Source organism: Myxocyprinus asiaticus, chromosome 13, assembly GCF_019703515.2.
Source record: "Myxocyprinus asiaticus isolate MX2 ecotype Aquarium Trade chromosome 13, UBuf_Myxa_2, whole genome shotgun sequence".
NCBI lineage: Eukaryota > Metazoa > Chordata > Actinopteri > Cypriniformes > Catostomidae > Myxocyprinus > Myxocyprinus asiaticus.
Window position 1 is genome coordinate 40,443,256 of NC_059356.1, and position 23,285 is coordinate 40,466,540.

The 23,285-nt window shown below is 38.9% G+C and overlaps 1 protein-coding gene across 1 annotated transcript in view; it reads right to left on the reverse strand.

Moving 5' to 3' along the window:
• Positions 1-1,233: 1,233 nt before the first annotated feature.
• igf2bp1 (insulin-like growth factor 2 mRNA binding protein 1) overlaps positions 1,234-23,285 on the reverse strand; it is a 57,108-nt gene continuing 35,056 nt past the window's right edge. Inside the window, exons 6-15 of the mRNA XM_051713932.1 lie at positions 22,789-23,079; positions 22,394-22,528; positions 18,273-18,395; positions 17,973-18,108; positions 16,853-16,975; positions 16,571-16,687; positions 13,327-13,401; positions 13,009-13,140; positions 9,393-9,506; positions 1,234-9,148 (exon numbers count right to left, since the gene is read on the reverse strand). Of these exons, the coding sequence (XP_051569892.1) occupies positions 9,002-9,148; positions 9,393-9,506; positions 13,009-13,140; positions 13,327-13,401; positions 16,571-16,687; positions 16,853-16,975; positions 17,973-18,108; positions 18,273-18,395; positions 22,394-22,528; positions 22,789-23,079 (1,393 nt within the window). The 3' untranslated portion in view covers positions 1,234-9,001. The remainder of the gene's footprint in view (positions 9,149-9,392; positions 9,507-13,008; positions 13,141-13,326; positions 13,402-16,570; positions 16,688-16,852; positions 16,976-17,972; positions 18,109-18,272; positions 18,396-22,393; positions 22,529-22,788; positions 23,080-23,285) is intronic.

Here is a 23,285-nt window from a genome sequence, read left to right on the forward strand (position 1 = left end):
ACGATCCGCAACACTTTAATCTGTAGTACAGCCTACTGAAGAGATGTTAAGTCTGTCCCTCACAGCCTCACTATCATTCCCATTAAAAAATGATGGCGCCCAAAGATGGCGCTCGCGTGAATAATGTCTTTTTTTTTTTTTTTTTTTTAATACTAGACTATACATATTTTTATTAATACTATATTAAGATAATTATTAAAAATAATATTTTAACTTGTATCCTATTAGCTACACATAAATTTAGACGAAAGACATCATTTTACGTATAAAATCTACAAAAAAATGCGTTGCTATTAAGTCGCCTATACAAAGTACGACTGTAAGGCTACGCAGCAGTAAAACAGTATTTCAGGTGCTTAGTTTAGCACTTTAACTACAAGATTAAGTAGGAATAGACATGCATACAGACAAAAACAAATGTTCCAACAAAAGATATCCTCAAATGAAACTATAGCAGTATACAAGCGAACTAATCAATATATAGTTTGTTCATTGTTGATTAATTTATTCATTCCTGATGATTTAGACGTATAATTATTTACATGTAGCCTATCTAGTAACTCTGTATTTATTATTTATTAAACCAGCTAATCTATGATGAAACATGCAGGGGAAAGACAAAATACATCCTTATATAGCATATTTATGGGCCATAGCTAGAAAACTATTGTTGTGCTGTTATTGTGAAGAGTTGCCTATAGTTTAGGTTTTCTTATATTCCTTAGATGCCAAACATTCTTCAGAGAATATAGTGTGTGTGTGTGTGTGTGTGTGTGTTTTAAGAATCTTTTAGTATGCTGACAGTCAGCCTACCTCTCTTTTTATTTTATCTTGGGACAATTTGTTGTTTTCTACAAATATAATATAGGAAATGATTGGATGAAACAGATTATGTGCCTACATTAATTGTGGCTTGAACAAACCCACAATTAATACATTTAGATAAATCTACCGTCAGTTTTCTCGTCTCGTTAGCCCAATTTTCTCCCATCAGAATTAACAGTACATTTCCAAATTAAACTTCTATAACTTGGATTTTGATTTATTCCTCTAATTTAAGTGTCAAGTAATTTAAGGTGCTTATTGGATGAAAATGTCTCTAAACCTGTTACATAGCCAGTTTATCTTAATTGCATCTCAAAGTGTTTGATTACTATAAAATAAAAGATGAAAGCATATACATTAGGTCTAAATGGAGATAAACATACAAAAACAACCCAGACAAAACAGAGGTCACCGGTTTACTCATCTTTTATTGTCACATTCATATCTATGCTCTGTATTCTTTACAAGGAGTTTAAAACAACTGTGGATGAGAATCAAAGAAAATCAGGCAGGCAGAGGCTGAAAGTCCTGATAATGTCAGTGGCACTTGCAGTAAGAAGGGTGAAGGGATAAGGTAGTCTGATAAAGGTAGTCTCCTTCCTTTCTCATCCTCCTAAAAATGTGCCCTATTCAGTTAAACAGACCTTCACTCTCCTGTCCTATCATTACAGGTGAAATGAAACAATAAAAATGAAAATGATTCCAACATCATGCTGCTCTGTGAAGCCTGAAAAGATACTATGTCGCGGTTCACAGAGAAAGAGAGCGAATTCTATTGCAAACATAAGAGATACAATCCTATGTAATTTTTTAAAAGCCATCAGAAATATAAGTCAAATAAAAAGATGACGAATTTGTAAGTTAAAAATGAAAGTCAGTTTCATAATAATGGGGGGGGGGGGGGGTTGGATAGTGAAATTGACATATTTTCTTTATATTGCCCCTCCCAGTTTCAATTTATTTCATTTCCAAAGTCTTCCAGAACAATTTCAAAACAACTGAAAAAAGAAAAACTTCGTCTTTGGAAGTAAAGGTTTTCTATTCACTACAGTATATGGAGATGCTGCTACTCAGTTGCTTAAGTCTTTTATTATTATTGATTTATTAAGCTTTAAAATTGTAGAAATTTTTGTGTCCTTTTTTAAGTTTTATGATCGTCCTATTTGTTTGATTTCTTTTCTTCTAAGAGGTAGATCAACAAAAAATAAAATAAAAAAAATAATACATGGTTACAGGTTTTGTGCCCTTTGATTCAGGGTGTGAATCATAAAAGGGGATTACAAGTGGAGGACAGAATGTTAGTAGAAGCTCTAGGCAGAACATGCCATTTTATTGCCTATTTAAATCTAGTTTCACTCATCTTACCCACAGCTATCGAAAAAGAAATAGTGAAACTGGTTTTGAGATCAGCGTGAAAAGGGCAGCTTCCATGGGAGAATTGTACTTGGGTATACCTAAGTAATGGTAGGTCAAGGCTGCAAGGCGTGGAGGTAGTGTCGTGCCATCAAGGTGGGAAAAGACACAGAGGACAACAGAACAGGCACAATTGTGTGTTTCGTCCACTGAGGTATCGAAAAAACTCTGATGCCGACAATTAGTTACATTTGTGCCATGTGTATCATAATAGTTAGCCACCTGGACAGAGGTTCTTATTTAGGGTTTGAGTAAGACTTCATCAAGTGGGGAGAATTTTATCTTAAAGGAATACTTCAACCAAAATTTTTAATTCTCTTATAATTTACTCACCCTCATGCCATCCCAGATGTGTATGTCTTTCTTTCTTCTGCTGAACACAAACAAAGGTTTGTAGAACAATGTCTTAGCTCTGTAGGTCCATGCAATGCAAGTGAATGGTGACCAAAACTTTGAAGCTCCAAAAAGCACATAGAGGCAGCATAAAAGTAATCCATAAGACTCCATTGGTTTTCTGAAGCAATCCAGAAAGGTTTTGGGTGGGAAACAGACCAAAATATAAGATTTTTGAAGCTTCATGTGCTTTGTATGGATGTAAAGAGCTGAAATATTCTTCTACAAATCTTCATTTGTGTTCAGCAGATGAAAGAAAGTCATACATATCTGGGATGGCATGAGGGCGAGTAAATGATGAGAGAATTTTCATTTTTGGGTGAACTATCCCTTTAATTGTGGACCTAAAAAACTCTTTCCTCCTCCTCACACCATGCAAACCATCACACAGCACATCCATTTGCTGTCCTGCCCCCCGTCCCTCCCCAAAAGTTCAGCCGTCACTGTTAATTTGAGTCTAAGCTGGAGTATTAAATTCTAATCAAACATCTAAAGAAAAGCTAAAATAAATTAAAAGTCAAAAGTAATGTAACATGCACTTTTTCTCTCGTCTGGTTGATAAAACAATCTTATGGCTAAGTCTTGAGGTAGCGTTCCAAGTTATGTGAGGTTTGAGTCATCTTTGTAGCACCCAAATGTTTTTTCTTTAAGGAGAGGGCAGAAACTAGCACAGTGAGATACAACAGTGGCATGCAACGTCAATACGATGATCACACCCAACTAAGCTGAGGTTCAATCTGCCATCTACATGTAAATCTATGCACTGCAATGCAACAGATGGGGTGATCACGTCCTCCTTATGGGTGTCCCAGTGGACAATTAACAGTCCTTGTGACAAACGACAGCCATTCATTTGACTTGTCTCAGTTTTGCATAAGTAAAAAACATACTGTCTTTTTTTGAAGCTCAAGTATGCTAACGAAACTGTTCTATTTTTTCAAGCCCTTGCCACAGACAATGAGTGTGGAGGACCTTGGAAAAAAAGAAAAAGAAAAAAAAAGAAAACAAGTGCCAAACAGGAGGCTCAGTACTTGCAGTACTCAGGGAACTATGTATCAGCCAGTCAGCCTAATACCTGACTGTGTACAAATCTTAGTCCCTTTTTCTGGAGCACAGAACAGGAAAGACAAAAAGAGAACCCCAGTTGGGCACAGGTATTACATGAAGGATGATTTCTTTGTTAGTATTTTAAATGAACTAGTAGCAGTGTGTGTCGAGAAGGAGAAACCTAGCAATAATCCAAACTAAATAAAACGGAAATTATTTAAGCCAGAGAAAAAATCATATAAAACAAAAAGAAACTAAACATCAAACGACTGAACTGAACTGAGAAAACGGTCACAAACAAGGCCAGCGTGAGAGAGAATGTTTTACTCCAGAACTGAAACGATACGAATGCCGAATAACACAATTTAAGGAAAACAAAAATGCTAAATATGCAGATGAAGGACGTGAATGGTGTAAAAGTAATGAAAGGTTAAATGGAGAAAGGAACATGGAAAAGGGGGATGGGGATCATGAAGGTGACATCTAAATGCCAAATCCAGCAAACTAACAGAAGAAATTAAAGGGACAGTTCACCCAAAAATTAACATTCTCTCATCATTTACGCATTCTCATGCCATCCCAGATGTGTATGACTTTCTTTCTTCTGCAGAACACAAATGATGATTTTTAGAAGAATATCTCAGCTCTTTTGGTCCATGCGATGCAAGGGAATGGTGGGCAGAACTTTGAAGCTCCGAAAAGCACATAAAGGCAGCTAAAAGTAATCCATACAACTCCAGTGGTTAAATCCATGTCTTTAAATGTGATGTGATAAGTGTGGGTGAGAAACAGATTAATATTTAAGTCCTTTTTTACTATCAATTCTCATCCCTGCCCAGTAGGTGGCGATATGCTTGAAGAATTTGAATCACCAAAAACAAAAGGATGTAAAAATTAAAGTGGAGATTCATAGTAAAAAATGACTTAAATATCGATCTGTTTCTCATGCACACCTATTATATTGCTTCTGACAATATGGATTTAACCACTGGATTCATATGGATTACTTCTATGGTGCATTTATGTGCTCTTCGGAAATTCATTGTTCTGGCCACCATTAACTTGCATTGCATGGACGTACTGAGATATTCTTCGAAAAATAGTGTTCTACAGAAGAAAGAAAGTCATCCAAATCTGGGATGGCGTGAAGGTGAGTAGATGACGAGAGAATTTCCATTTTTGGGTGAACTATCACTTTAAGCAAATACATTAAGGTCTCTTTGCAAACTAGCTCCGAAAGAATGTCCACTTCCCCATTAAAACTGTCCAGACCATCTCCCTCTCATTGCTTATACCTTTCACCCTTAGATTACAGAAAAAATGATCAAAACATAAAAATGCAATTACAATAACATATCTACTTTTTCCATTTTTGCCACAATTGTGTAAGTTCTTGGAGATCTGCTGTTTATGTTAATATTTCTCACATATTTTTTGTCTTTTATTGACGAAACAGGTCACAACCAGATGTCATGTCCAAATAAAGCTTGCTGTCCAAGAAAAACAAAAAGGTAAAGTTAAAATAAAATGGCTGCTGCAGTCTGAACAGAGCAAAAGTGTGTGTGAGTGTGTCTTGGTGCCTGACAGAAATCTATGGGAAGGAACAGGACAGATACTTCTTTCCCGCCTGAAGAGTAGTATGTATAGCATCTCCCTGGAGACCATTGATGAGTCATTGACAACTTTAATCCTCAAGCAGAAAAAGCCTGCCATCTATTGTGAAAAAGGGAAGCTTAAAAAACAAAGACCATAAACTGTTAAGGGGATAGTTCACCCAAAAATGAAGATTCAGTCATATAATTCAGTCATGTTACTCCAAAATCTGAATAACTTATGTGTTCCATGACAGAAAGAAAGTCATACATGTTTGGAACAAAATGAGTATGTGTAAATAATGACAGAATTTTATTTTGGGGTGAACTATCACTTTAAAGCACGTGAACATTCGGGAAAACTCTTCACAGATATCTGAATGGAACCTGAAAAATATGCAGTCTGGCAGTGTCCATCCATCTTTTAACAGTTAAGTCTTTCCATCCTTTATCCAATTAGTATTTTATTCTAAAAAAAAAAAAAAAAAAAACTTTTTTGATTGCTTTTTTTATGTACAGGTTAAATTTGTGAGGTGTGAGCGGTTTTTTCTTTATTTTTTTGGCTCCCGTTTTTCCAATGGTACCTTTTATGTTCTCATTCAGTTTAAAAAATGAGTATGACTGAGGCCATAGAGAGTTTTTCTATTTTTTCTGCCTTTTTTTAAACACCCAAACCACTTCCCCAACAAAAGATTTAACAATTAGAAAACACAGTCACGCACACTTGCACAGGACAATGGGGAAGGAGAAGACTCCAACCAAATTTTTTTTTGGATGTTTTACATTCAGTGCCTTAGGGCAGATGAGGTCAACATTTTTTAGTTTTTCAGTTTAGTTGTGGAAAAAGCTATTTGGCAAGGTAGGTACCAGGAGACCTCATCTATAAATCCCTCTCAAGTAAGTCAACCAATGCTGTTCAAGTAATTGCTTATGGAATCAGAGTCTAAACCTTCTGTGCAAATAATCAAGATCACACCACAGGTGCAAAAATGATGGCACATAGACCATTTTTAGCTTTCTATGGTCAGGCGTTTGACGAAACAGCTTGTATGACAAACATACGTGATCATAATTCATTCTCAGAAATCTGTGGTATTACAACATCATTCATGCACCAGTAAAAGATGGCAGGAATTGTCCTACTTCCCATTGGCCATTGATTTCAAGTGCAGCTCTCTAAGGACCCCCAGGTGGGCCTAAAGGCCCTGAAACCACCTAACAATTCATTGCTTTTTCTGGAGGTCCTTTTGAGCTAAGGTAAGGAAGAAACCTCACAATTACACTCACACGTACACTCATACCGAAAAGAAAATAAAGGGGAAAAAAGCAACCAGACAAAAAAATGACAAATATTTCTTCCTTAAAAAAATACAATATTCAAGACTATCAGCTTTCATATAAAACACCAGCAAGCAAAAAAGAAAAAAGAAAGAAAAAAGAAACTAGGAATACTGAGGTAACAATACCCTGAGGTAGGTTTTTAGTTTTTTCTTAATTTCATTTTTTATCTAATCTGTTCTAGGTTCAGTGAGAAAGGCCAGCATTCTGGAAACCTCATCGACAAAAGTCGAACAAAGCGGGGGAGAGAGAGCACAGAAACCACTTCGCTGTCAAACTGTTCTTAACCAATGACTTAAAAGGCAGGTTTGGGAGGGAGGGGGCTGTACCCATCTTGTAAAAGACCAAAGCATACTTCGGTTTTCCACATGCCGTTCTGTCTCGCGCTCTAGTCTTTCAAATTATACTCTTTAAATCGTGTGCCCATACGGACCCATTCAACACATGCCCACTACGACTGCCTGCACAAAATCTACTGCTGCAAAGTCAGAGTTGTGAATATCCAAGTTGAAATTTCTCACATCCAACCTCAGTATGTTCCAGTCAAACACAAGTGACTGTCACATTTACATACCACAAGATGGTGCCATGACAAAACAAGAACATTTCATGTTCTTATGCCAATTATAGCAAAAACATAAGTCACGTACACAAAATGCTTGCTTTCTTTTATATTGCATGTGCATGCATTTCGTGCAGTAAAAAACGTTATAGTTTGTTTTTACGTTTCCCAAAACCCAGTACCGCGTTATGCTTATTGGTCGCCGCCATCTTGGAAATGGCGTCAAATGACGCTTCTTGACGCCAAAGACGGGGTCAATCGCTCAACTCCGATTTCCCAAATCGAGTTTTTTTTGAGCGGTGTTCCAATTATTATCTTCAAGTAGGAGGTGGGAGAATTCAAAGTTCTGAGTTGTCTGGATCTTAGCATTTTGCTCTTTAGGGTGGGCATGTGGTTGTCTCTTTATTGGACCAAGAGGGGGGTGTCAGAAGTTTCTGGGGGGGTGGGACGCACAAGCTTTACCCTAGACCTCCCTAGCTTTACCATAGTCCCCCACAAAATTTGCGCCACAGGCACTGTTCGCGAGACATACCAGCACACAGAAAACTGAAGTATACTTTGGCCTCAAGGATCCCAGTAAATCCAAAGTTGGCTTTCCGACTGTTTCGACATATTTTACATGTTATTCTCAGGGAAAACCCTTAACAGCAAACAGTTTGAAGGCCAGGTTTACAGATGACAATTCTTGCTATTTAAAAATTGCAAATATGTAAATCACACACTCCTAAAATTGAATAAACTTCTACAAAAAGATGGCCTGGGCCTACTGGTATGTCCCACACTCCACATCATCGTTTTCCTCCTGCCTGCTCCAATGCAATGAGGGGCCAGGTTAACTCACATATCATATATATATAATATATATAAAATATGCCGTTTGGTTGCAGGCAACGCTGCAGCGATCATCGCTGGCGTGGTTTAAGGCGGGATGGGTGTGTTTCCGCATCTCAAAGCTGAGCCACTGCAATACAACTGCAGAGGCCATCTTAAGCCCACACACTTACTGAACTCTCACTGCACGCCCTGCCAGCCAATCAGCAACCAGCTTGAAAGGCAAGCCTCAAAAATTGGCATTACCTACTCAAAACATCCTTTCAAGCCAGGTGCATGATTGCAGACAGCTAAACGTGCAGCATCTCAAGTCATGAAGATTATATTTACAACCTCATTTTTTTAAAATCTTTTTTTCATGATCTAACCCCCACAGTTTACTGTGAGGGACTTCAAGAGCAGTGTTAACAACTTTGGCCCCTCCTATTGTCTCTGATAGGTAGGTCAAAGTCACCTGATTGGTGACTCCGCCCACCGAATTGTTGGTTTCTCCGCTCTCTCTCCCCCCCATCTCTACCTAACTGCATTTCATTAATAATACCTCTGAATAAACATTTCTATACATATATCTCTATCTTAAAACATAGTTAACATTTTTGAAGTGACTGTTGATGGCGGAGGATCCCAAGTAGCACGCATCCCTTCTGAGGGAACTGCGCTTTCCTAATAAGCTGCTATCTAAAAAGCTCTCACTAGAGGGCGCCCCACCTCCTCGTCATCCTCAGTCACTCCACCTGGCCTGGCATCTGGTCTCTGTTTTCTAGTTATCTCTCTTTTTTTTTTTTTAAATCACTCTAATTTCTTGTTCCTTATCATTTTCTCTAGACTTGTGTCCTCTCTCAGGCATTTTTTTTCCTTTTCATTTTTCTTTTTAATTCCCTCTCAGTTTGATGCTCATTTCTCCCTTTCTACCGCTGGGTCTGTGTGTCACTCTCTCAGTCAGTCCTCTCGTTTGTCCTCAATATGTCTGTCCGTCTGACTGGCTAAGGGCCCCGGTCTCTCACTTCCTCTTGGGTTCTTGTTCCAGCCCCTGTGGGGGCCCCATCTCAGACACGCCCTGTGGTTGGGGTCCTGGTGGACCTTCCCTTCCTCCTTTCTGCTGCTGCTTAACTTGTGTCAAAATATCCCTGATCTTCCTCTGTGCCAGCTAGAAGAGGGGACAAAAAAAAACACAGCATTTTAGTTATTCAGGAAGAGTTTTAAGTGAAGTTTACTGAGCCATGAAGTCTGTTTCCATTTATAATTTCACAACTTTCAATCAAAATGACAATGCGAGGCAAAAAAAATTCCTATCCACGCGCATTTTAGATGAATTGTGGGCAACACCGAAGAAAGCAGTAAGGGGGAAAAGACTATGGTTGATCAAAGCACTCCTTTCCAAAGCAACTCACCTGACTTGCGTAAAAGTGGCCGATGATTTTGACGATAACCTGGTCATGTTCATCAGGGGTCTGCTCTCTGGGAACCACAACTTCAGCAGCGGTGAGGTTCTGCAGCTCATTCACCTAAGAGGGGGTGGTCGAAGCACAATGCTACCCTTTAAACATCAACAGGAGAGTCTTGCTCAATTCATTCCACAAGTGATTGATTTGAAGGGTTTTGAAAGGAGATTTCAAGTTCAAAAGGTGAGTGAAAAGAAAAATAATATACAGACAGTCTGATACAGATAGCCAATCATTGTTATGATCGACTGAACACCTTACATGATGCTAATATAATATATCTGTACTCAGTGCTGTGTTGTAACCAAGGGCGGGTTTACGATTTCTGAGGCCCCAAGCAACCGACCAAGCTGGGGCCCCATTTTGAAATTTTTTGCTTAAAAAATTACATAAAATGTATTTTAAATCATAATTTTAAATTATGCCAAGTACATTCAAAATGTTTAATGGAATAAAAATCGAGTTAAAGATAATGAATGCATGTTTTCCAGTTTTTCCACAATACAGTGATAAAAAAAGCCATATTTACCTACATAAATTTATACAAATTTTTTTTGAACAGGGTGTGCAAAACCTACTACTTCACTGTTATTAATTTTATAACCCAACAATTATTTATTGTTGTCCAGTTTGTCATTATAATATGATACAGTATTTTTATTACTTTGAGGATTTGTTGTATACAATAGTAATATATTCCTGTCTTATTTACTTTACTTTCACCTGGAGCTTATATTCTGATGCTGAGGCTGTATTTTATGTAAGCATTGTAGCCAACATTTGTAACTAACAATAAACATACAAAGCACGGCAGCCCCTCAGCACACTAGGGCAGAAGGAAAAAAACATTGCTGTTTATCAAGCGCTGAAATTTGCTTGCAGAACAATCTGGAATAATTGTAACAGTCCCCTCTTTGCAACCTGAACTTGTTCAGAATGTTAAATCTTTGTGACACCTGTGCTAAAAAAAACAAAATCTATAGACACAGTGCAACGACTGAAACAGTACGCAGGTGTCTCGGCATGCATTTTTGAAACCTGAAGCTCTTATTAACTTGACACAGTGTCTAAAAATGTGCCAGTCCTCTGTGAGACACTGAAGAAACAGAGAGACACGGTGCAGCAGGTATGGACGTTCATCCAGCGTGTTTACACAGGAAAGCAATGGCAAAACAGAACAGACGCAGGCAAAAACACGTTCGGTGTGAACAGCCCCTAACTCATCCGTTTGCGCGTATCTGTGAGTGACAGCACATGCGCAAAACAATTTTGGATGGCCTATATATTTTTTCATAAACCCGAACCCTACTTAAAAAAAAAAACTCAGTTGTCCCAAACCCAGCGGCTTCTAACACGAACAGCTCCAAGAGCGCTGACAACAGCATATTTGCGCGTGTACCCAGAACAACATGTCACCCCTCAAGCATTTTTTGCGGAGCTTTCCTACCGAGGTGCCCCCCCCCCCCCCGGCATCCGGGACCCCACGCAATTGCATGGTTTGTGTGGTGGTTAAAACCGCTACTGGTTGTAACATATTACATGTACTCTGGATTACATAATCAGATTACAAAAATCAAGTACTTGTTATTAAAGTACTATTTAAAATACTTGTTATCAGATTACAGTTACTTTTTATGAATTACGTATTAATCAGGCAAGGGCAGTAAACTGTTCATCATTTTAATAACACTGAATTTAGAGCGGTAGTCCACACATATATGCTGAACCGACTGCATTAGTGCAGTAAAGTTAGTTTTAGTTTTGCGAATTGCTTTTGTACTCTATTTCAAAATTGTATAGGAATGTGCTTTTGTGACAACTTTTCTGTGAAATTGATTCACAAATATTACTGGTCTGATCTGTTACCACACATATATGGCGTTTGTAATGGCAAAATTGCAGGAGTTTAAGAGCCTTTTTTCATTTCACATGGTAACAGACAAATAGCGAATAAAACACACAAAACATTATATAAATTAAATAAATATTTTGATCCATTATGTTCTACATCATGCATTTAAATAACATTGTCAAAATGATACACGCTTATTCTACTCAAATGCTTGTGATCAAATTAAGAAGAAACACGTCAGAAGTAATCCAAAAGTAATGCAAAAGATATCAGATTAGATTCCAAAATATTTAATCCAAGAGATTTAATTACTGACTACAATTTTAATCATGTAATTTGTAATCAGTACCAGATTACAATTCAAAAGTAATCTACCCAGCACTGTCTATATTGTTTTGCCTGTTTATAAACAAGTCAACTCAAGGCATTTTTACTTGTATAACGCTTTTAACTATACAAAATACTTAACAGCAGCTTTACATAAAGTTATACTGTAGCGTCTTTAATGTCTAAAATGTCAAATAAGTCAAATTAGGCATTGAATCATCTAAATATAAAGAGGAAAATATAAATACCTATTTTGTGCTTTTGAAACCAGGGACTAAAATGGTTGAAGGAACGAAAACCAAAAAGAAAGAATTGTTTTGCAGAACGTAACCGAAAACGGGAACAAAGTGATTTTCAATTGTTCCGGAGTAAAAACTTTATATTTAAATGCTGGTAACCGGTTATAACTGCTTAATTTATTTCAGATTATTTTTTCATGAAACAAAAGGCCAAAGGTTTTATCACAGTAAACCTTTTGAACTACACCATTTCATGATGGCTGAAAAAATGAAAAATGCTGCATCACACATTTCTTTGCCTAACTGCCCGTTGTGGATGTTGCATTCTGTGAATTGAAGACCTTTTTAATAACTATGTATAATTACTACATATACTGTGCATGCACGTCCAATCCAGATACAAGGAAAACATTATTAGAGGTAAAAAGTCTATTTCTCAGTTGTTTCCAAGTCTTCACTGAATTGTTGTTAGATATGAAGCATTAGTACAGATTTGATGCTGTCGGGTTTTGACTAAGAAGCAGATCTGTATTAAAAAATGTACTAAACTGTTAATAAATTGTATGCTGTTATGATTTCTCTGCTGATAAATTCACCACACAGGAAAAAATGTAATTGCTTATTTTCACTTATTTTGGGCTTGTTTTTCCAGACCAGGTTGCTTGTTTCTCTTGCAAGATCTGGCAACACTGCAATTGGTATTTCACCGAACCCTTAGCGCAAAGTACTGTCATTAACTGCTCTTTTATTTTGTTCTAACCAGTATCCATTTAGAAAGGAGGCTGCAGAACTTTGGAACTGGAACGAAAATTGTTTTTGCTCAGAACTAATCGAAATAAAAAACATTATTTTAATGTCTGATTGAAACCAAGCAAGAGTACACAGTTTAAATTGGGGGAAAAAATAAGCTATAATATTATCTGCTTCCAATATCACCCTAATCAGAAAAAAAGGTAATTAAAATGTTTATTATAGCTGATAATGAAAAGGTCCAGATATACAGTGTAGTATTTCCACAGTGAGTAACATTCTCATCTGTCCCCTACATTTTATTCAGTAACTTAAAGAAACTGTCACTCTATTAAGTTGCTGTAAAGTGACATCTAGTAACACCAGTATGAGAATAATATCAACCAGCCTGACTTACGGTTTTCCCACCCTTTCCGATGACTCTTCCTGCTGCAGCAGCTGCTACTTTGATGTGCGTCTCTAACTTCACCTCCTCTTTGGGCCCAAAGAAGTTCTCTTCCTTCAGCTTACCGTATATTCTGCCTTGAGCCTAAAACACAAGAGAAAGCTTCTTAAAATACTTGCTTCACTATTGAGGCTATCAGTCTTTGACATTTCTTGTCACATATTATAAGTTTGTCATTGGCTTCTCTTTGTGGATGATCAATCTTACACTACATAGAGTACATAATATTAATAAAAATGCAGAAAAAGAGCAGTTAGGAAACCATCTAACCTTGAACTGGGCCTCAGGTGGTCCTGTAACAATGACCATTCGCATTTTTGAGTCTGGCGCCTCTGCAGGTGCAATCTGAAGAAAATTAATTGGAGATGTTCAGGTGAGCCTTTGACACAACCAGCATTGTCCATCAGCAATGAGGCACATAAACCTCTCTATAATACAGGTGCATCTCAATAAATTAGAATGTCGTGGAAAAGTTCATTTATTTCAGTAATTCAACTCAAATTGTGAAACTCGTGTATTAAATAAATTCAATGCACACAGACTGAAGTAGTTTAAGTCTTTGGTTCTTTTAATTGTGATGATTTTGGCTCACATTTAACAAAAACCCACCAATTCACTATCTCAACAAATTAGAATACATCATAAGACCAATAAAAAAAACATTTTTAGTGAATTGTTAGCCTTCTGGAAAGTATGTTCATTTACTGTATATGTACTCAATACTTGGTAGGGGCTCCTTTTGCTTTAATTACTGCCTCAATTCGGCGTGGCATGGAGGTGATCAGTTTGTGGCACTGCTGAGGTGGTATGGAAGCCCAGGTTTCTTTGACAGTGGCCTTCAGCTCATCTGCATTTTTTGGTCTCTTGTTTCTCATTTTCCTCTTGACAATACCCAATAGATACTCTATGGGGTTCGGGTCTGGTGAGTTTGCTGGCCAGTCAAGCACACCAACACCATGGTCATTTAACCAACTTTTGGTGCTTTTGGCAGTGTGGGCAGGTGCCAAATCCTGCTGGAAAATGAAATCAGCATCTTTAAAAAGATGGTCAGCAGAAGGAAGCATGAAGTGCTCCAAAATTTCTTGGTAAACGGGTGCAGTAAACTTTGTTTTTCAAAAAACACAATTGACCAACACCAGCAGATGACATTGCACCCCAAATCATCACAGACTGTGGAAACTTAACACTGGACTTCAAGCAACATGGGCTATGAGCTTCTCCACCCTTCCTCCAGACTCTAGGACCTTGGTTTCCAAATGAAATACAAAACCTGCTCTCATCTGAAAAGAGGACTTTGGACCACTGGGCAACAGTTCAGTTCTTCTTCTCCTTAGCCCAGGTAAGACGCCTCTGACGTTGTCTGTGGTTCAGGAGTGGCTTAACAAGAGGAATACGACAACTGTAGCCAAATTCCTTGACATGTCTGTGTGTGGTGGCTCTTGATGCCTTGACCCCAGCCTCAGTCCATTCCTTGTGAAGTTCACCCAAATTCTTGAATCGATTTTGCTTGACAATCATAAGGCTGCGGTTCTCTCGGTTGGTTGTGCATCTTTTTCTTCCACACTTTTTCCTTCCACTCAACTTTCTGTTAACATGCTTGGATACAGCACTCTGTGAACAGCCAGCTTCTTTGGCAATGAATGTTTGTGGCTTACCCTCCTTGTGAAGGGTGTCAATGATTGTCTTCTGGACAACTGTCAGATCAGCAGTCTTCCCCATGATTGTGTAGCCTAGTGAGCCAAACTGAGAGACCATTTTGAAGGCTCAGGAAACCTTTGCAGGTGTTTTGAGTTGATTAGCTGATTGGCATGTCACCATATTCTAATTTTTTGAGATAGTGAATTGGTGGGTTTTTGTTAAATGTGAGCCAAAATCATCACAATTAAAAGAACCAAAGACTTAAACTACTTCAGTCTATGTGCATTGAATTTATTTAATACACGAGTTTCACAATTTGAGCTGAATTACTGAAATAAATGAACTTTTCCATGACATTCTAATTTATTGAGATGCACCTGTAGTTGGTGAAATTACACAATATTTGATCAAAGATGACCTATCGGTTTAGTTCAGCAATGGATATACTGGTACAGTCTATCTTGAAATCAAAAATCCTCAAAACAAGAAAATTGTTTATTTCAGCTGATTTTATAATAAGTAGCAGGAAATGGAATTCGAGGACTTTACAGTTTAATAATAAACACAATTCCTCTGGTACCAAAGGAACAACTCAAGGTGGTGACCTTAAAATTCTAAATCCGGTTTATGGTTATATTTTACACATTGCAGGGCAATGGACAACAAACAAAATGTGGTTCCTTGAGGAAACTACACCTCCTGCAAATGCAGAACACAGTAACACATTTTGTCAAAGTCATAGCCTAAATTGGCTCTCTAAAAATTCACTCAATAAAACAGCTGAGCAATGACATACTGTTTGCGAACATTCAGACACTGACCAAGCCGCTGTGGGAGGTGCTTAAAGGTGCATTTAAATATGAGGACACTCATGACTACATGTAAAACATCAACTAATATGACATTAAAATGTGTTGTCAATGACTTCATGCCTTATTCTATGAGTAGAATTCACGCAAGCTCAGTAAAAGAAGCTGTTTTAACTACTTGATTATTTAAAATAATATATGCACTAAATAATGTGTAATTTGTAATGTTTACCTTTTCAATCCTTAGCAATCGTGGTGTTAAAGCACTAACAAGCTATACGCAGCCATAATATGCACTGATTACACTCTGTTATTGTAATTTATGATGACACTGATACTACTGCAAAAGATGGGTGTATAAAAGAGTGTAAATTGGTAGAATACAGACAAAAACCAATAATGGGCAGATGTGTGAATGGCTTTCGCTGCAGACGGCACATGAGTGAATGGGCACTTAGAAGTATTTGGACAGATTTGTTTACTTTTGTGGTCTAAAATAATAATAATAATAATAATAAAAAATGCATGACATGTTCTTGGAAAATGTCTGTATGCGAACGATCTTAACTGACTGAACAGGAATTAGCTGTCGGCCTCAAAGTAGGTGGAGATCCAGGTCACACTTACCGATGACATCGACCAATGGCAGTTAGAAGGTCTTTAGCAGCCAGTAAGACGTTTTCCTGAAAGTTCATTATGAACCACCGAAACGAACACAAAAACACCTTCTTTTTGGCCAGATTGTTCTAAATGACGTCACACCTGTTCGTTCTTCGATTTTGTAGGAAGTGTGCAGGGACCTTGAGACTATGATTTGTCCTGTGACCGACAGGTTTCACTCAATTATGATCAGATTCAGAGAAAATGGAGTGAGACTATTTGATAATCCACATTTGGCTGGACGATCAAAAAAACTTAGAAGCCATTTTTCTCAGTTTCAGTGTTGGCGTAGTTGTCATGTTCGGCTTTGCAGGCTTTTGTACACACATTTAAAATACATTTGTGCTGACTTTAACCTCCAGTTCACAGGCATTACACAGTGTGTGTGATATCAGCAGAAGAATTACCTTAATAGAAGCCCCAGCAAAACGGCTCAGCTGCTTGATATGCTGTCCCTTCTTGCCAATAATGGCTCCCACGGCTTGGGCTGGGATGTAAACATGGACAGTTTCCTGTTCAGAGGCCTGTTGGGAGACACAAAATGAATAACCGTTAAGAACATCACAAATGTCACTAGTTCACTACAGTTAACGGACTATAAAAAGGAAACGGTGCCACAGAGGGCAAGTTATGTGACAGCAGTAACTACGATTTTTAAAAACAATGAATAGCAAGGAAATTGTACATACGCCAACAGGACCATAGGGGGGGCCAGGCACTGAGTTTCCGAGGGCGGTCGGAGGCATGGCAGAGGTTGGCGGGAAGAGGCCAATGGCTCCTAGGTTTAGTCCAGGGATCAGATGAGTCTGTTGCTGGATAAGGAAAAAGAGAATACAGTGACAGTGGTCAGTGTTGGATACTTGGATAACAGCAATTCTCACTTTTGATTTTAAAATGTACAGTTAAAACTGCTGTTGCGAATAATTGGAAAGTAGCAGATGAAAATATTGCTTATAGATCGGTTTATTCTATGGGTTTATTTTTTTTTCTGCATTCGAACCCCACACATATAAAATACAAAGACACCAAGCTTTTATACCCAAACTACTATTAAAGCTACTAAGCTTTGGGGGCCTGGGTAGCTCAGCGAGTATTGATGCGGACTACCACCCCTGGAGTCACGAGTTCGAATCCAGGGTGTGCTGAGTGACTCCAGCCAGGTAACCTCCACGTGGTCACGTTAGTGGTTCTCGCTCTCAATGGGGCACGTGGTAATTTGTTCGTGGATCGCGGAGGGTAGCATGAGCTGCCACGTGCGGAGTCTCCGCTGTGTCATGCACAACGAGCCATGTGATAAGATGTGCGGATTGACTGTCTCAGAAGCGGAGGCAACTGAGACTTGTCCTCTGCTACCCGGACTGAGGTGAGTAACCATGCCACCACGAGGACCTACTAAGTAGTGGGAATTGGGCATTCCAAATTGGGAGAAAAGGGGATATATATATATAAAAAAAAAAAAACTAATAAGATTTTATACCTTTTATACTACAAGCTACAGTATGTATTCTTGTGTTCAAAAACAGCTAGATGGCACACAATGGAATAGAACAGAACACAGGGATTCTCAGATGAATTCATTTCATTTATCTTGAATTAATTTGAACTTGACACAGCATCTTAAAAAAACTCAATGTTCATGGTGAGGTGCTGGAAAACAGTGGGACGCATGTGTAAAAATGGACCAACAATTGAAGAAATCCCTGTGTACTGTCCCGTGTAAACAGCCCTAAATTAATTTAATTTATCTAAGATATATCGAGAATATTCTTAAGACTTAAGTGCTTACAGCTTTCGACAAGTCAAACTCACATTCATGGCAGCGATGTCATTGTCATATGCCTCTCGCACTTTCTTCATGATCTCCTGTTCTGCCAGGCAGCACGCTTCAATGGAACCCTTCACTGTTATGGTTCTCTCTGGGTTATAAAGGGTCAGATCCTGCAGTCTGCATTCAAACGACATTCATGATATTAACACATGCAACAGAAAAAAAAAACCACATATTCAAGTCAAGTAGACTGCTACTTATGTATTAGGAAAACTGAATAAAATTGGGTCAAGTATCTTATTTATCTTGTGGTGTTGAAGTGTGTGCACTTCATTGCTTACGGTGAAATGGTGATCTTGGTATCGGTGTCTTGCTCCACTTTCTTCAGGTTGCGTCCCTCTTTGCCAATCAAACGGCCGACAAAGTTGTTGTGAGCAAGAACCTTCAGAGGCACCTCATCAGCACTACCAGAAATGAAAAATCTATTAATACTGATCTGAGAATAGACGTGACCCAGCACTGACAAATCGAACAACTCAAAAATGAGCAGTATTCTGGGTATTGTCAACTGCATTTGCTTATATATTCTTGGGCTTTATACACACACTTTTGAGCCTAATTAGCTGCACATGTTGCCCATGTTTTCTGTGCTATACATTTAATTTGAAATCACTAATTTTATTAATTAAATATACATTTTGTAAGTGTCTGTAAAATTTTGTCTGTTTTGTTATTTGTGTTTTCAAATTTGACAGACAGACAGATGAATAGACACAGAGAAAGACAGATAGATATTCAGATGAATAGACAGAGAGATTGTCAGATTAATTTACAGACAGACAGATGATTAGATAGACAGTCAGACAGACATACAGATAAATAGACAGACAGACAGATAGATGCATAGACAGACAGAGAGACGAACAGACAGACAGTCAGATGATCAGACAGAGAGACAGACAGACAGACAGATAATCAGATGAATAGACAGAGAGATTGTCAGATGAATTTACAAAGACAGACAGATGAATAGATAGACAGACAGACAAATAGATAGACAGACAGTCAGATAAATAGACAGACAGACAGATGAATAGACAGACAAGACAGACAGTTGAATAGACAGACAGACAGATAGTCAGATGAATAGACAGACAGACACACAGACAGACAGTTGAATAGACAGACAGACAGATAGTCAGATGAATAGACAGACACAGACAGACAGACAGACAGACAGATATTCAGATGAACAGACAGACCAGGGACGTCTTACCTATTTTTTTTGAGGGGGCACCAAGGTCAGCCACACCGGTATAAATCACAAGACACAGTATCACCTTTTTAATATAACAATTAAATTAACAACTGTTTGTCAAAAATGTGTATCAGTAATGGTTGCATTTGGCTACATTTTCTGAGGTGGAGTGGGTGTCTGACAACTTCAGGCGGTTTTACATAATTTTTTTTGCGATCTTGTCACCTTTTTGTCAGGCATTTTGCATACACAACACAACAGGTGGTGCAAAATGCGCCAGCATAAACGCAACTGCTTCAGCTCAACAGAGTGAAAACATATAGCCTACTATATGGGAAATAGGGAGCGATCACTGATATATTATAGATCAGTGGGAGCGATCGATCAGATCAGACTGTGCTTAAGGGAACTGAATAAATAAAAGCTAAATGCCAGCTGAATAAAGTTATCTTTGCGAGATGGTCAATGACACACAGCAGCCATACATTTTTTTAAATATTTTTATCTTGCGCAGTGTGTGTGCTCTAAGCAGTGACAAACTCTTGTGAACACAAGCAGTGGTGCTTCGATCTGTTTAGCTGCCCGCCACTTCTTTCCCATGGAAAATACGGATCCTGTGGCTACAGAGGAACCGTGTAAAACCGCCTTTTGATACTTAATTTTTTAATAACTGGAAAGGAGAGGATTTACACTGAAATAAGATAATACGCCGCTGCTTTCTTTGAACATGAAGAAAAGATAATGTAAAGAGGCAGCAAAACCTTTTAAATGCATTTCAGCACCGAAGTAAATGAACAGCGACCAGTCAAACAAAAACATCAACATAATCTATATTAGATTATATAAAAACACTGATTGACTATACCACAGTTGGCAAATGTTAACTGAATTGAAGAGATGCAATAATTTGTTCTTATTACCATAACACCGCACTTTCCCTTGGTGCTCGACCTTTCCCGTAAAGGCGATCTCTGAAACAGCCACTGGAAGTCGCATATAGCGGAACATACGTGACTCTATTGTATTTGGACTGACGAAATTTAAACATGTGAATAAATATTCCTGCCACATACATTCTTTTTTACATGGAATATTTATTTAATTCAATTATCAAAGGTACACCCCCTGGCTATCAGATGTTCTCCATGAACATTGCTCTAAACTCAGAGCAGCAGAGAGGAAATTGTGTAAATTGAAAGATCTTGCTGACCTAAGTATGTATCAGTCACTCCTTTCTTCCTTCTCTGCCAACATCTCCACTGCAAAAACATCATACTATCACAACAAAAATGAACAATTCTTTGGATATTCGCACACATTTCAAAACATTTTCCTTTCTCCTTTGCCCACCTCGTACCCTCCCACATCATCTCTAACAGCTGATGACATTGCCACATTTTTCATAGATAAACCATCAGCGGTCAATTCTCCACACCACAAACCCACGAACACACGTTAACATCACACACACACACACTCACTCTTCCGTAATTCTCTCCCCTCTCGGAAGCGGAAGTCTCCAAACTTCTCCTTTCCAGCCATCCTTCTACGTGCCCTCTTGATCCTATCCCCTCCCACCTCCTTCAAGCCATTTCTCCCTCAATCTTACCTGCACTCACTCACATCATTAATACATCTCTTCTCACTGGTACCATTCCCATTGCATATAAGCAGGCTCAGGTAACCCCACTGCTTAAGAAACCCTCCCTAAACCCTGCACTTTTAGAAAACTACAGACCAGTATCCTTCCTCCCATTCATCGGTAAAACACTTGAACGAGTGTGTTCAAACAAGTCTCATCTTTTCTTGCACAGAACAACCTGCTTGACAGCAACCAGTCTGGCTTCAAAAGCGGACACTAGAGAGACTGCCCTGCTGTCAGTTACTGAAGCTCTGAGACTGGCGAGAACAGCATCCAAATCATCAGTACTCATCCTGCTGGATCTGTCTGCTGCTTTTGACACAGTAAACCACCAGATTCTCCTGTCAACCCTCAAGACAAAGGGCATCACAGGAACCGCACTCCACTGGTTGAAATCTTCTCTCACAGGTAGGTCTTTCAGGGTGTCTTGGAGGGGAGAGGTGTCTAAGTCTCATCAACCAGCTACCGGGGTGCCTTAGGGTTCAGTGCTTGGACCACTCCTCGTCTCCATACACATCTCTAGGATCCATCATTCAGGCACATGACTTTTCCTATCACTGCTATGCTGATGACACACAACTTTACCTCTCATTCCAGTCTGATGATCTGACAGTAGTGGCCCAGATCTCAGCCTGCCTAGCAGGCATTTAGTGTTGGATTAAAGATCACCACCTCCAACTCAACCTTGCTTAGACAAAGCTACTCGTGCTTCCAGCGAGCCCAGAAATTCATCACAACTTCACCATTCAGCTAGACTCGTCAATGATTACACCATTCAGGACAGCCAGAAATCTTTGAGTTGTGTTTGACGATCAGTTGAACTTCATAGACCACATCGCAAGGACTGCCAGATTGTGCAGATTTGCCTTGTACATCATTAGGAAGATCAGGCTCTTCCTATCAGAGCATGCTACACAACTCCTCGTCCAAGCACTTGTTCTATCCAGGCTGGACTATTGCAATGTTCTTCTGGCAGGCCTTCCAGCATGTACTGTCAAACCTCTGCAATTGATCCAGAATGCAGCAGTGATACTGGTCTTCAACGAGCCCAAGAGAGCACACGTCACGCCTCTCTTCATCAAATTGCACTGTCTGCCAATGGTTACTCGCGTCAAGTTCAAGGCATTGATGCTTGCTTACAGAACAACCACTAGCTCCGCACCCCACTATCTAAACTCACTACTTCCACTACTCACTATGTATGTGCCCTCCAGAAGCCTGCATTCTGTGGTGCCATCTCATAGAGGCATAAAATCACTGTCCCGGACCTTTACCTTAACTGTTCCCAACTGGTGGAATGACCTGCCTAATTCCACCTGAGCGGCTGTGTCTTTAGCCTCTTTCAAAAAACAGCTAAAGAAACATCTTTTTCGTGAACACCTCACCCATTCATACTAACGCACTACCTTCATGTTCTATGTATTTTTCAGATGAATAGACAGACAGGTGGATAGTTAGACAGACAGACAGTCAGATGAATAGACAGACAGATAGACAAACAGACAGACAGATAGTCAGACAGACAGACAGTCAGTCAGACAAACAGATCGACTGTTTCTTACGTTTTGGTGTCCTTTGCCTCCTGGATCATGATTTCCAAGATCATACGGCAGGCAGCTGAACAGCCCTCTGGGGTCGAATGGATACTGATGGGCTTTTCTGCGGCACCGGCGTTCTCTTTGCGATGCACATCAATCCTAAGCGAGGAGAGAATGAGAAGGAGGTATTGTAAAGGATGATCAAAGAATAAAAGATACAATGATTTAAAAATGAAAAACAATTACTGATCAGCTTGGACTTCTTTTGTGTTCCATGGAAAAAGACAAATAATTTGAATACAATGAGCACGAGTAAATGATGACAGAATTATAATATTTGGGTGAACTCTCTGATTAAATTTGTTTTTATTATTACATAATTTTTACCATTCATTTCAAACTTGCAGTCAGTCACATACTTGCTCTGAGTTTGCTTGGTGATGTTGCGGATGGTGGCACCCTCTTTGCCGATGATGGCACCCACGTACTGCGTTGGCACCAGCAGTCTGAGAGGGATGTCTGCGTGCTGGTGTTTGGCGGGAATTCCAGAACCGGGCGACATCTGACGAGAGTTGCCTCGTGGACCATATCCGGGGCGACGGCCGTTGTCTGGGCCTCGTTGAGAGTCGACCTCAGAGTTCTCATCGGGGATGTATGACACGCGCAGAGCATTGTTCTCAAACTGGTAGCCATTGAGTTTCTGGACAGCTCTTTGGGAGGAAACATTAAAATGATGTGGTTTATACAGGGCTTCCACACTTTATGGCTAATTAACGTCCATTACTTTTTCATTACCTTCCCAGTCATTTATGATTACTGAATACAGATTACAAAAAAAAATCAGACTGAATTGCTAATGTATCATTCAGACCAATTTGTGAATGAATTTGAACAATTCATTGAGACCCAAAAGAAT